Consider the following 15,419-nt stretch of genomic DNA (forward strand, 5'->3'; position numbering starts at 1 on the left):
CAATCTTTCCTTTTTGGCCACCATTACACCTCCGGCAATCAATCCCGACTTGATTGCCGGTTACCTTCTTTAGACCTCTGTTTCCTTAATCCGACCGACCGTTAACACCCTCCGAGCCTATATAACCCGACACCCTTCACCATTCCGAAATCACACACCTCACATCCTCTCCCTCGCCGGAAGTTAACACTCACCGGAAGTCGTTACTGTTCGCCGGAGAAGACGACCCAAATCGCCGGAATTGCTGCTGTTCGCCGGTTGCCGGTAACCGTCTCCCCCTCGGACTTCCTTCCCTCTTTTTTTTTTCTTTTTATGGCCACTGTATATATATGCATATATATATTACTTGTTAATAATATGTTAGTATTATTATATAAACCTAACAGAAACGATATGTATATATTTAATTAAAAAAAAAAACAGAAATAAAACTCACACAATTATTAGTAGTATTTTGATCAAAATTAATATTTTTTTATATATAATCAGATATATTAATTTTACCCAGAAATATTACTAATATTATAATCACAAATTGGTATTAATAATAATCAGAATTTTAATTTCGGAATTCTATATATATATTGTTATAATAAAAAATCAGCTTGGTTATTAATAATGTTAGTATTATAATTTATAAATTTATACTTCTATAATCCGATCTATATACATATATATATACATATCAAAATTTATATTTTTATATCAGTTTTTATATATTATTTCGGAATAATCAGAAAATTCTGTTATTATAAAATCAGAATATTCAGAATTTTCATTGATATATTAATCAGATTATTCATTACTATTAATCTACATTTTTATTAATATATATATACATCAGAATATAAAATCAGAAAATAATATTATTTTACAATTATTATTATTTATCATTTTAAATTATTACTATTTAATTTCCATAATATTATCATTCAATTTTTATTTTATATAGAATCAGTTATATTACTGTTATTATTTACCATTGTTATTATCACTATATATTATAAACTATAAAATCAGAAGTTAAACTATTATTATTTCTCATTATTCCAAACATTTCTATTCTTATTATTATAAAATTTATTATTATCAATTTCACTAAAAGTTCCTTTATCACCTTAGTCGTTTTACCAATTTAACGAATTCCCAAATCAAATAGGGTAAATCTCTTGCAATCTCTTGGATTCAACAATACTCTCGTAATTCCTTACCAAGAAACACGCAACGCACTCTAAGGTGAGTATACATGACCCATTTTCTATTTTCCACTTTTGGGTGCAATATGTATTCTATATCAAACATCACAATCACGTTAAACATTTTATGCACACTCTATCCTTACTCTATGTGATACATTTTAATCATGTTGGACATGTTATGCTATTGTAAACACTCATGACTATGTGTTCATTAACTTTGCAAGCCTCCCCTAACAATGGTAGCGCTATAGGTTGAGAAACGCCCCTCTCGTTCTATGAACGAGTATTGTTAGGTCAAACTATGTTAAAACCACCCTGTAGACTTTGGGTTGGACACTTTAATTGCGTTAAACTTTGGTTTGGACACGTAGAGTAACATCGTTTCGAGTATATACTGTCAATATGATATTGTATTTCACATTTGGATATGAGCAACATTTTAAACACGTACTATGCTATGTATGAAAACTTGTATACTCGCCAACATGCTTTTGTTGACTTTATTTTAATACATATTGCAGGTTGATGTTCAAGAAATATAGAAATCAAGCTAGGATGGAATTAGAAACCCATTTTAGCATTTTAGTTAATGTTGGAATTTATGTTTACTATTTGAAACAATGTATTATTCTTTAGTTTTAATAAAATGATTAAATTCATATTGTCACATTTAGTGTTATGTTGTTTTGAGCAATTTGTTCGTCTCATCCCGATGTTTCCGCCATCGGTTGGGGTGTGACATAAAAACTGTCGGCGCGTTGCGGCGAACTTATTTTGTTATTTAGTTTGTGTTTATATGTGTTTGAAATTAATACAAACGCATTACACACGGAACCACTGACAATAATAAAAAGAAAATGTAGAAAAAACACTAAAAAATAACCGAAAAAAAATCAACTAAATAGTTGTATGGTAATGATGTTGTTCGATAAAAACTGTAGTCAGAGATGAGCAAATAGTAATGGGTACCGGTACCGAATTTCCTGAATCAAAAGATCCTAAGTACCAGTTCGGTACTGACGTTTGGTGTTCCTGGTACCGGTTCGCTACCGGTTTTTACATTCATATACCGATACCGTAACCGGGGTATCAGTTGGCACCGAGCTCATCTCTACCCCTGAAACTAAAAAAAGGTGTACGATACACAAGTCATTTGGAATTATAGCCAGACCTCTGAATGATCTTATGAAGAAAGATGGGTTCAAGTGGAACAATGATGCACAAGTGGCATTTGATCAGTTGAAAAAGGCCCTAACCACTGCTCTTGTTTTGGCTCTACCCAACTTTTCTAAAGAGTTCATAGTTGAAACTGATGCTTCAGCTAAAGGATTGGGGGCGGTATTGATGCAGGAAGGGCACCCTATAGCTTTCATAAGTAAGGCTTTGTCTATCAAGCAACAGTCTTTATCCGTGTATGAAAAAGAACTATTAGCAATTCTTATGGCAGTCAAAACTTGGCATCATTATCTGATAACTAAGAAATTTCTCATTAAGACTGATCAGAAGAGTCTAAAGTATTTGCTTGATCAGAAAATCACCACTCCTTTACAGCAAACATGGTTAGCCAAGTTGATGGGGTATGAATATGAGATATTTTATAAGAAAGGGGCTGAAAATGTGGTAGCTGATGGGCTATCCAGAGTACAGGGCTTGGTACTGTCTGAGTTAGGAATGAGTTCAGTCAATCCACTGTTGTTGGACAGGATTAAAGGTACATGGCAGACTGATGAGAAGTTACAAGATATCATTAAACAAATTGACCAAGGCAAAGTAATTCCTCATGTCACGTGGGATGGTCAATTGTTGAAAAGAAAGAATAAGTTGTGGGTAGGCAATGATGTGCAGCTGCAGAATGATATAATTCAATTGTTTCACTCATCTCCTATAGGAGGGCATTCTGGGTATTATCCTACTTTGCAAAAGATAAAAGCTTTTTTTATTATTGGAAGGGATGCTATAAGCAGGTGTTTCAATAGGTCAAAGAATGTTCTCAATGCCAGCAGGCCAAGTATGAACCAGTGGCTAGCCCTGGCCATTTGCAACCACTGCCAATTCCAACACATGTTTTTACAGATGTGTCTATGGATTTTGTGTCTGGACTTCCTAAAGTTCAGGGAAAAGATACAATTTTCGTGGTGGTGGACCACCTAACTAAATATGCTCACTTCATGCCTATATCTCATCCTTATACAGCTTCTCAAGTGGCCCAGATTTTTACAGGTAACATTCTTAAACTGCATGGTTGTCCTATGACCATAGTATCAGATAGGGATCCAGTTTTTCTAAGCAGTTTTTCGAAAGAGTTTATGAGATTGCAAGGCGTTCAGTTGGCCTATTCCACTGCTTATCACCCTCAAAGTGATGGTCAAACAGAGGTATTGAACAGATGTTTGGAGACTTATCTGAGGTGTATATGTGTGCATTCTACCAAACAGTGGTTGAAATGGCTTAGCTTGGCTGAATGGTGGTATAATACGACCTATCACTCCGCAATAAAAATGAGCCCTTTTGAGGCCTTGTATGGATTCCCACCTCCCACTCACATTCCCTATATTCCTTATGATACAACAGTGGATGCAGTGGAATTTGTATATAGGGACAGGGAGGCCATGATTAATCTTTTGAAGGAGACATTAAGTCAAACAAGAAATAGAATGAAGCAATACGCTGATGCTAATAGGAGTGAGAGAATATTTCAAAATGGACATTGGGTGTATCTTAAATTGCATCCTTTTGTGCAGAATTCACTGCGAAATCAGAAACATTCAAAGCTTGGACCTAAATATTTTGGGCCATTTTTTGGTGATTGAAAAGATTGGAAAAGTTGCTTACAAATTAGACTTACCAACTGATGCACAGCTTCATCCTGTGTTCCATGTTTCCTTGTTGAAGAAAGCTTTTGGTCAACATGCCCCAATTGTTCCTCTGCCAACCGATTCTCGCTTCCTGTTACAACCCAGATCAATTGTGGATCGGCGTTTGGTTCGAAAGGGTAATCGTATGGTTAATCAGGTGTTGGTTCATTGGCAAGGCTTACCGTTGGAGGACTCGTCATGGGAGGATTTAGCTGAATTTGAATTGAGATTTCCAGGCTTTAATTCTTGAGGTCAAGAATTCAGAATAAGGGGAGAGTATTGTTAGGTTAATAATGAGTCAGGGACTGGAAATGTAATATTGTGTTAGTAAAGGGTCTTAGTGTTAAATAGTTGTTAGAAGTTAGTTAGTAACAGTTAGTGTTGGTTAGCTGCCTATAACTACTTGTAATCATTGTTAGAGGAGATTAGCTATGATATTGTTGATTCTTCCCTCTCTTTCGTTTCTTCTTCAATTTGTAGCTAACACTTAACAAGAGTTGGAAGAAGCCCATCTCCATCACATGTTATGATTTTAATAGATGATTCAAATAAAACTTTTGACTTTAATTTAATAACATCGATGATAATAACTATAGATTCAACAAAATATACCTAGTGGTATACATGTACGGTGGACGGGTATTTTTTTTTTATGTTGTAAAGACGAGTTTTTATTTACATTTACATGTATAATATGAACTCATCATCAAATAAGTTCACTGACATGTAAAATATGCATAAAACGAAAAAGTTAGGTTGGAGACAATCTAAATAACTAAGATTCCAAGCCGATATTGATCTGTCACCAGCCGATGTGGGAATTGTGCCCTCATCGGTGTTCACCTCTCCTGTATAAATGACAAGATCCATCTCTTCTTAATTCTCAACAAATGGTTGAGTTATTAAAAAAACATTACAAATAGAAAAAAAAAAGTTATCGGTAAGAGAATATCTGCACAATGTTTAAAAAAATATAATTGTTAGTAACAAAAAAAAATATAATAACCTATTGGAATAATATTCTTTTTATTGGGAATAATATTCTTTTTATTGGAAATAATAAATCAATTAATAAATGTCAACAAATGATCAAAGAAATTCAACACAAATGCTTTATAATTGTCTGTCTGTACTGGTCCAAAGATTTCATCTTTTGCTGTTAGCATGTCATCCAGCTTAGTATATAAAGAATAAGATTATCTACATTTGATTAAAATTTAATAAAAATGACGCGTTTTTGTTCCAGTGTGGTTGAAAATGTTACCTGAACATTTGAGAAAACAGTTGGTTGGATATAATATTCATTTGAGCCAAATCTTTGGCCTCCAGTTTCAAGAGTAGCACCACTATCAACCCTTTATCTAATATCTTATCAAATTGCTCCGAATCAACCTGGCAATAATCACAAAAATAAATCAAATTTGTTTTTTTTTTTTTTTGAGAAATTACTATAAATCAAATTTGTTTTTTTTTTTTTTTGAGAAATTACTATAAATCAAATTTGTTTTTTTTTTTTTTTTTTTTTGAGAAATTACTAATAGGTAATACCTGGGAATCTACTGACCCAACTTTTTATGCACCAATTGACGTTTCTTCATATGCAGTAAACAAATTAACCAATTAGAACTTTACGTTCTATTTGATTATTTGGTTTATGTGTCGGATGCAATAGTATGGTCGATGTTACGCCTAGTGGCATCACCAAATCCAATGTTTGAAGAGTACAAAGGATTATCCAAATGTCCATTGGCAAACACAATATCTGTTCGATGTGCCGTTCCAGCTCCAGCTTCTCGCGGTTAGACACACAAACACCGTCCTTCTCACAATCACAGTCATCTACATCCACAATCACAAATATTGATCTGAAACATGATCCACTAATAAGATTGCCATATAGAAACCAATACATGTATTTACAAGAGTTAGTTACTGTTTTCATCCCCGTGGTTTGTCAAAAATCACTATTTTAGTCCATTAGTTTAAAAATTGTGATTTCAGTCCCCGTGGTTTCACTTTCATAACCATTTCAGTCCACCTCGAAACCATTTCGGTCCCTGTACTAACAGAATAAATGGATTGAAATGGTTACGAAAGTGAAACCACAGGGACTGAAATCGCAAATTTTGAACTAATGGACTGAAATAGTGATTTTTGACAAACCAAGGGACGAAAACAGTAATTAACTCTATTTACAAAAAATACCATTATCAAAATGACATTCTTGTTTATACCAAACCATGTAAATGACATTCTGCTGCAGCTCTCGGTATCTGCCTCACAACGATTGCAACATCTTTCTCTGTGTAATGACTTCCTTTCCTGAAGAAAAAAACATTTAATATGTTGGTCTTGTTTATATGGTACAAACAAAAACAAATATATGATAATGTGTCCCATAGTATCAAATAATGGCGATAATAGTATTTTCGAATGGCGCCTAAATATCCAGATTCAATATCACATATCTTTGCATAAACATTCATTTGACTTATGAAGTCAAACAGAGTGGTGTTCAGTTTAAAAAGTATACATTTGCCAAAATCTTTTCACAGAACTTTCAATACCATGTGCTTAATCTAAACGAATTACAACTAAAATAAGAGCTCTAGTTTTAATACTCTTGATAAATATGTATTCTTTCTCAATCTGGGAGATTAAAGTCTTGACCTCAAAAGTCAACACACAGCATAAGAAATATTAGATTGTATACAAATATAAATATATACATATCTTTGTGATTATTTCATCGATTGGATGTGTTGTCAGTGATCATACAATACAACTCACCATAGTTAGACCTGGCAAACGGGTCGGTTCGGGTCATGGGTCAAAATGGGTTCGGGTCAAAACGGGTCAATTACAAAAAAGGGTTGTTTTGGTTCGGGTTGAAACGGGTCCGGGTCAAAACGGGTTTCGGGTCGGGTTGGTTAAAAATTGCTTTCTTTAAAAAAAAACCAGAACGAAACAAAAAACCGAAAGGATTGAAACCGATCCGAACGAAACCGGAAAGACCATCAAAACGAAACAAAAGATCAAAACCGAACCGAAACAAAACCGAATAAATGACCAAACAGAAACAAAAAAAACCGAAACCGAAACGAAACACAAAAAAAAACTGAAAAGATCGAAACCGATTCGAAATGAAACAAAAATAATGACAAAATTGAAAGCAATCCTAAACGAAACCAAAAAAAATGGATCAAAACGAAATAAAAAATCAAAACCGACCAAAACGAGACAAAAGAACCGAACTGAAGCGAAACAAAAAACCGAAAAGATCAAAACCGATCCGAAATGAGACAAAAAAAAACTGATTAAAACGAAACTAAAAATCAAAACTCAACCGAAACGAAACCGAAAAAACCGACCAAACCGAAACAAAAACCGAAATCAAACCGAAACCCGTCCCAACCCGAAACTTGTCCCGTGCGGAAACTCGTGTTCGCCTAAAACCCGTTGTGATCCGAAACCCGTCCCTTGCGGAAATTCGTGTCGGCCTAAAACCCGTTGCGATCCGAAACCCATCCCGTGTGGAACCCGTGTCGGCCCGAACCCGATCGGAGCCGACCCGTTCCGATCCAAAACCCGCCCCGTGCCAAAACCCTTCTTGGTCCGAAACTCAATTCGAACTGAAACCGTTCCGATCCAAAAGTTGTTTCTTGCCATAACCCGTCTTGTGCGGATTCTTGTGCCGGCCCGAAACCCATTCTGATCCGAAACCTGTCCCGTTTTTTTAAGGTGCTAACCCACATCGACCCATTTCTTTAAAGTTGTCGACCTGCTTTGACCCGAAAATAACAAGATGGAATTTCAATTGACCCGTTGTGACCCATTTAGTTAAAATATCTTACCCAAACTAACTCATATAATTTTAAAAGCAACCCAAATTAACCCACTTGAAAGCCTTTGGGTCAAGATTGCCACCTCTAAGTTAAAGAATTGAGTAAACTGCAATTTTACCCCTGGGATTAGAGCCCATTGGCACTCTAACCCCTACCAGGAAAATTTTGTTGTATGACCCCCCAACTAATGAAAAACTCTGCAATATTACCCCCTGCTGTCAAATAACTTAACAGTTCTGTTAAATGGTATGTTAAATGACTATATTACCCTTTCATATTACCCCCTATGCTTTGTTGTAAGCAAACATATTACCCCCGGTGTTAAATGACTATATTACCCTTTCTTATTACCCCCAATGCTTTGTTGTAAGAAAACGTATTACACCCCTCATCCCCTCTTCTTCTTCAAGCCATCACCCATCATCCTCCAACCCTTCTCCGGCGACCTTCTGAACCGACCAGCCAAGAACTCAGGTCACCACCAAACCTACACCTTCACCATCGCAACCGTCGTTGCCGCTGATGTCTCCCTTTCTCTGTTCAAGTGTCGCAGATCTGAATCGTTAGTGTCTACAGAGCCGGAGTCGTGTTTTCTCTGTTCAGAGACAATGCTGCTTTAGAGACCATGGATCAGAAGATTTATGTTCTTCTGTTCAAGACTGCTGTTCAAAGAGCACACTGATGATGAAAAAATAACTTGCTTAATAGAAAAAAAAAAAAAAAAAACTGTACAATTTTTGTTGTAGCCAATTGTATCTGATGCTTCAATAGTTGTATTTTATGCCTCTGAATGGATTATAGCATGCATGTTTCCACATCACTCAACAATCGGTGCCATAATTTCAGTTTCAGGGTTAAACTTGGTATTTAACATGATTAATGAGAGCCTTAAGTTTAACCTCAAACATCATTTCAATTCTTTCTAATATTGAATTTGAAAAGTCTTCCCTTCGACTAACAGAATTTTATAGCAATTAAATTAAGAACTGAAATGAAGCAAAACTTCCTCATAATGTGCAAGAACATATGTTGAATTTTATAGTCAAAAGTTTTGACTCAAAACTGACGTTAGGTCCTTATCAACTATCCCACATGTTGTGACATACAAATCTGGTTTGATGATGGAAAAACTACATTGTTTTACAAGAATTCCAACAAAAATGTCTCAACCTCAAGGAATAATTTCCTGGGCCGCTGAGGTAATAGGGATGAAACCCGATGGTGATACTAGAGCATCTATGGAAACATCACTTGGGGTGAGAGGTATCACACCATCTTCTAATATCTGAACCGAATAAGATAGCGCAACCAAGAGGATTACAATTTGGTTGTCAATTTGCGAGAGATGACATTATACATACATATATAATAGGGAATATGCTCTCAAAATATACACTTATGGGTTATAATCATTTATGGTCCCTTACGTGATTACAAACCGATAACACAGTGCCTTAATATACAGTCGTGTCTACGGAGCCGGAGAAAAGTCGTTGTTGGATCGCCGGAGAAGAAGCTGTTGGTGTCGCCGGAGAAGAAACAGAGGAGAGAAGAAAAGGTGTGTGGGGGGGGGGGGGGGTAAGGTTGCAGTGAGGGTGATATGTGTAGGGCGTAGTGTTGAGGAAGATATATTACTAAAGTGGAAAAGACGATTATATCCTTTGACCGTTAAAAACTTATGTTGACTTTAAGCAGCATTTGACAGCAGGGGGTAATATTGCAGAGTATGGTAAGGGGTCAGAGTGCCAATGGGTTCTAACCCCAGGGGTTAAAATTGCAGTTTACTCTAAAGAATTTGAAGGAAGATAAGACATAAGAACGTGCTAAGATATTTTTGATAATACTATCATATTTACATTACCTAAAACCCTAAATTCTCAACATCATAATAAACCTTGTGTGTAACATCAATTGTGATCAATCGAAGAAAAACTTAGTTGCAATTAGGATCAATACCTTACGAATTACAAAATCCCTAAATTTTAGAATACCAAAAACCCTAAATTCGCGTTTCTTTCAATTGGCCACCCAAATCAATAAAAAGTCTTAAAATACATTACATTGGGTCATCTTAGAGGTGTATAACCTGAATTGGTTGTTAATTTGATCATACAACACGCGAATTACAAAATCCCCAAATTTAACGTTACTGAAACCCTAACTTCATGTTTCTTTCAATTGACCAACCAAATCAATTCCAATGGCCATGATATCACAGTAGGGTGATAATAACATACCTTAGAGGTGATTCGAAGCAAAAGCCCCAAAATCCAATCTCCACAACTCCTTCAATTCGTCACATACGAACTTCACCCTGAACCGTAAAAGGTGCATCAAAACTAACCCTAACCCCTTTCAACCGACCAAGAACCGAATCAAATCACTATTACCAACCTGGAATTGAAGTTCTGCAGCCTTGATTTCCCTTGAGGTGGTCAAAATTGTGAAAAGAAGGGGGAGTGAGTTTTAACAATGACAACTAGGCCCTTCAACTTTGAGGAACATAAGATTTTTAACAATGTGCAAACTATACACGGTGAGTCTTCACGTCCCGAGAATTTACGGGCGTTACAAAACCATTCCACCCATAGTGTTAACAATTAAAATGAACGTCTAAATTATCTTCAAACTTCGTTTGATCTTCAATCTCTCGATCTTCTCATAAACATCTAAATAAAATGAAGTGTTAACAATTAAAAAAAAGGAAAAGAACAGAATTACCAAAATAATAATATTACCTTTTGTGAACTCATGAAATCTCAGATTCCTTCTTCGTATATATGTTTCCTCCCGGTTCGAATCCAATCATGCGTGCAAATTAACGCCTCAACAATGATAGAGAATAATGAACTTCTATATGACTCAACTACACATTCGTCCATATGGAAAGCAAACTCTGAAGCTACGATCGAAACCGGAATAGCCAAAACATCAACAATTATCAAATAATGGACAAAAGTATGTTTCATTAATCAAGTTTAATTCAAAACAAACCCTAATACAAACCAAAATCAATAGCCATTGTCCTTTCACAATGTATATGATTCAAGAAAACCAGTAACAATCATGAATTCATAAGAAAACTAACAAGTGATTTGTATCGTTCTTACAATCAAAAGACTATCTAAACGTTTCTATCAAAACAAACATGCAAACAAAACCCTAGACTACTTACAATCTTCACCCGGGATGATTATGAGGAATTAGCCTTGCATTATATTAATGTGAAATCATGTATATTAGGAATGCTCAATTATAGGGATTATAATTTTGATAGAGAGTATTCCTCGGTCCATTAGTTTAGCCATTGGACCCCTATATAATCTTGTACTACTTTGTGAATATTCAATCAAGGGGAACAATTCATTTATCCAAAACATATACGTATGTTTTCATGGTATTAGAGCTTCTTCCACCTAACCTCCTAAGCCCCTCTTCTTCTTTTTTATTCTTCTTTCACCTTCTATTACAATTTTTTTTTCTTTTCCCTTCGATACCATGGCTGACCAACAACATCAAACACCTCCTGCCTCTGTTAACTCCGATCACAAACATCTCCACCCAGTTTCCTCGGTTACAAACATACAAAATAAGATTCGTACCCTCGATGGTGAGAAGGTCACGTACTCGGCATGGGTCAAGCTTTCTAAGCTCCATGCCAAAGGATATGACGTTCTGCCACACATCGATGGTACCGAACCACCAGCCGTTTCTGACCCGCGTTTCGACGAATGGGCCAAAATTGATTCCATTGTACTTCAGTGGATTTATGCTACCCTATCGGACAGTCTCCTTGTTCGAATTCTGGAAGATGAAACAACCGCTCAACGAGCGTGGAACAAACTTCAGTCCATTTTTCACAACAACAAAAACTCTCGGGCCTCTTCTTTGCTTTGCGCCTTCACCAATACGACCCTTGCCTCTTGCTCCTCATTGAATGACTATTTTCAACGATTGAAAGATATTGCCAACCAACTCGCGGACGTGGACCAACCGGTCACCGAATCAAGATTGGTCCTCCAAATGGTTCAAGGCCTTCCTGCGGAATACGACACCACAGCGTCATTCACCTACCAATCCAACACCTCTTGGGATGATGCTCGTGACATGGTTGAACGGGAACAACGCCGCCAACTTGCTTGCCAACAATCCGCCTAAACCATCCCTCGTGGCACCTCCCAAAACCAACCAACTCAACCCGCCACCCCCACCTCGAACACACAGAACACCACACCACCATCCTACAATCCGGCCCAACACTTTGACTCGTACCAAAACCATTCCGCCTCTCGTGGCCGAGGCCGTGGTCGTGGATCATTCCGTGGTCGTGGCCGAGGCCGTCCAACCTCTTACCCATTCTACCCATCCTACCCGAACCAAACCACATACCCACCAAACTACTCGCAACCTTCCTGGTACCCAAGCCCACCCCCATGTCCCCACCCAGCCCAGTCCCTATGGACTTCATCATGGACCAGACCTGCACCACCCCAACACCTAAATAACACACTACAATCCCCTGCCCAACAACCTGCTAATGCCTACGGGCTTGCGGCCCAACAACCCTTCGATGGGTATGGCCTCTTAGCCCAACAGCAACCAAGTCCAAACCATTTCAGCACCTACGGCCTACCCACTAACCAACCATCTACACCCGTGGACCCTCTTCAGCCCACTGAGCTTGGCGCGACATTGGCTACACTCACGATGAATCAACCGAACCTTATTTGGAACATGGATACGGGTGCATCGTCTCATGTCGCTGCAGATCAGGGTAAAATTAGTTCTCCATTATCAAATTCTATTAACACTAATATACTTGTTGGCAATGGTCAATCTTTACAGATTTTGGGCTCGGGCGATGGCTTTCACCAAACCGATAACCAATCTTATTTGCTTAAAAATATTTTATATGCCCCAACCGTTGTGAAAAACCTTATTTCTGTTAGAAAATTTACTCGTGATAATCTTGTTTCTGTTGAATTTGACCCTAATGGCTTTACTTTGAAGGATTTCAAGACTGGTCATCCTCTTTCACGCCATGACAGCACCGACGACCTTTACCCATTCACTCCACCAACTCAAGTACTTTTGACATTTTCTTCCAATAAATGGCATGATCGCCTTGGCCACCCAGGCCCTCAAGTTTTAAAATTTCTTTCCAGTAATTTTAATATTTCATGTAATAAGACAACTTTTTGATTTTGTGACTCATGTCATTTATCCAACAGCAAACGATTGCCTTTTCATGGTTCTAGTTCATTTACATTTGCAACTTTTGATATAGTCCACTGTGATTTATGGACTTCTCCCATTCCTAGCAATAATTCTTACAAATACTACATGGTTCTTGTTGATAATTATTCCAATTATGTGTGGGTTTACTGTAAGGACCTTCAAAAAAAAAGTCCCTAACCAACCTATAGATGTAAACCCAGACCCCTAAAACCCTATTGTGCATGAAAAACCAAGAAAACAAGAAAATTGGGTTTCAGACGGGCCGCGTAAGGGATAACTTAACCTTACGCGGGCCGCTACAACTTAATGATCAAACCGGATAAGTTTTAGGGTTCTAGGCGGGCCGCGTAACACTTAAAGGATGCTTACGCGGGCCGCATCAACTTGAAATTCAACCAGATAAGTATCTGGGCCACGTATAACCCATCTGTCCAACCTAAGCCCATGACCCATCAACCCTACGCCTAGACTAGGCGGCCTCGCGGGCCGCGTAAGTGATACCCTTAGGTTTACGCGGGCTGCGTAAAACCTAAATTCAGGCTATAAATAGCCTAGCTCAGGGGCTTTCATTCTGTGTCGACAAAACTTTCCAAAAATGAAGATATACTGTCTAAAATTATAATTTCATATAGTGAGGTGCTGCTACGATACCGGGTATTAACTCGATCGCTATTACGATTCAACGTCCGATCGATTGAAACTATCCAACGAATGTTTAAGTGCTGCTCAAATTGGGTTTATACTTTGTCATTCGTCGTTAATTCGATGGATGTTTAAGTATCGCACTTTGTCATTTGTTGTGAGGGTTTAATCTCGTGAACTGTCGTAAATGATCTATTAGTTACTAACCCAGTTCGTGTGCATTGTTATTTAAATTAGGTTAAACAGGCTTATCAGTAGATTAAACTCCGCCCGTATAAATCTGCAAGGTGAGTCATTCTCTTTTTATCAAATTATTTCCAAAACTCTATTTATTTCAAAGTTATAATTACAGGGATTAAGTCTTTGTAATCACCAAGTTACAGACGCTATGTGGGGTTTTGTATACATTACTTGATAACCGTCACCATTGGACAACGAGTTAGCCAAGGGGTGATATGACCATAGTCACAGACACCATTGGACTCCGAGGTTACCAATGGATGGTCGAGTGACAAATACTGTGGGTATATAGTTGATAAACAGAAACATTGTAATCGCTCTTAATACTGTAAATTATAACAAAATGCCGTTTTAACAAAAGAATGATTCACTCAGTATTTCCCGCTGACAAAACCTTTTTCAAACATGTTTCAGGTTATCTGTTGTGATCCAAGAAAAGTGCCGTGAAGCACTACAAGCTTAAGGAAGTGGCTCAATATAAATAAATAAAGAAACATGTTTTGTGAAATAAGGATTTCCCAGTGAAATCACTTTATTGTAAATTACAGGGTTTTATCCCTAAATTATGTAATAAAGTAAACGGGCATTTTTAGTATTAAAAGATCCTGTATTAAAGACTTCCGCTGTCGCCTAAATTAAATACCACGGGGTTCCTGTCCCGCGGCTCTTGATCGGGTCAAACCGGGGCTAGGGCCGTGACAGGAAAAGGTGGTATCAGAGCCACTGATTTAAGCTAATTAAGTATTCAGCAAAATACTTAATTTTACTAATTGCCATTCTGTGATTATGTGTTTTATTAACTGACTATTTGTTAGTTACAGTATGGGTAAACAAAGACTTTCGGCTATCTATCATAAATTAGATACTTCACCTAAAGAAAAAGGAACTTCCTCAAAATACGCAGCAGATATGGAGGAAGGAATATTTGTCCGTAAAGCCCAGTTTGAAAAGCCACTTTCTCCCAATAAAAGAAGTTTGATTATTAGGAAAAGTCAGGAGAAAGGAAAGAAATCACAACTAAAGGAAGTAAGGATTAATCCGGAAACCCAGGAATTAGGCAATAATCCACATTGGGAAGACAAATTAGATGAAAAAATGGGCAGATCTTTATATGTTAGCAACGGTAGCGGTAAATACCAACCTTTAAAATTATTAGGACCCTGAATCAGTATTAGCACCTATATTACCTACAAGCCAGAAGCTCTAAAGAAAAGTTATCCCGTAAATAAATAAATCACGATAAACCCTAGTGTGTTTCAAATTTCAGTTGTCCTTTGTATTAAATTAATCACCTGGTATGCAATAATACTTAAATGTTTATTTGTGAAATTTTGTTATAAAATTTTAACTTAGCATTTTTGTGCATTTTGCATATATGCTAAACAGCATGAATGAGTTAT

General features: G+C 37.0%; 2 protein-coding genes across 2 annotated transcripts; one reads left to right on the plus strand and one right to left on the minus strand.

Moving 5' to 3' along the window:
* Window positions 1–5,658: 5,658 nt before the first annotated feature.
* Window positions 5,659–6,875, minus strand: LOC110899947. Its single transcript, XM_035981689.1, has 3 exons — window positions 6,845–6,875; window positions 6,289–6,376; window positions 5,659–5,893 (listed from the first exon to the last, which is right to left on the minus strand). The coding sequence occupies exons 1-3, from the start codon at window positions 6,845–6,847 to the stop codon at window positions 5,667–5,669; spliced, it is 318 nt and encodes a 105-aa protein (XP_035837582.1). The 5' UTR covers window positions 6,848–6,875; the 3' UTR covers window positions 5,659–5,666.
* A 4,522-nt stretch (window positions 6,876–11,397) lies between these two features.
* Window positions 11,398–12,057, plus strand: LOC110902105. The gene has a single exon (XM_022148840.1). It carries the CDS (start codon window positions 11,398–11,400, stop codon window positions 12,055–12,057), a length of 660 nt encoding a protein of 219 aa, XP_022004532.1.
* Window positions 12,058–15,419: the final 3,362 nt, after the last annotated feature.

The sequence above is a fragment of the Helianthus annuus genome, chromosome 13 (assembly GCF_002127325.2).
Source record: "Helianthus annuus cultivar XRQ/B chromosome 13, HanXRQr2.0-SUNRISE, whole genome shotgun sequence".
Lineage (NCBI taxonomy): Eukaryota > Viridiplantae > Streptophyta > Magnoliopsida > Asterales > Asteraceae > Helianthus > Helianthus annuus.

Coding starts and splice junctions, on each gene's coding strand:
- LOC110899947 (XM_035981689.1), bottom strand. Junction 5,894..6,288: donor AATGTCATTTACATGGTTTG/GTATAAACAAGA, acceptor TTGTGGATGTAG/ATGACTGTGATTGTGAGAAG.
- LOC110902105 (XM_022148840.1), top strand. CDS start 11,398: ATGGCTGACCAACAACATCAAACACCTCCTGCCTCTGTTAACTCCGAT.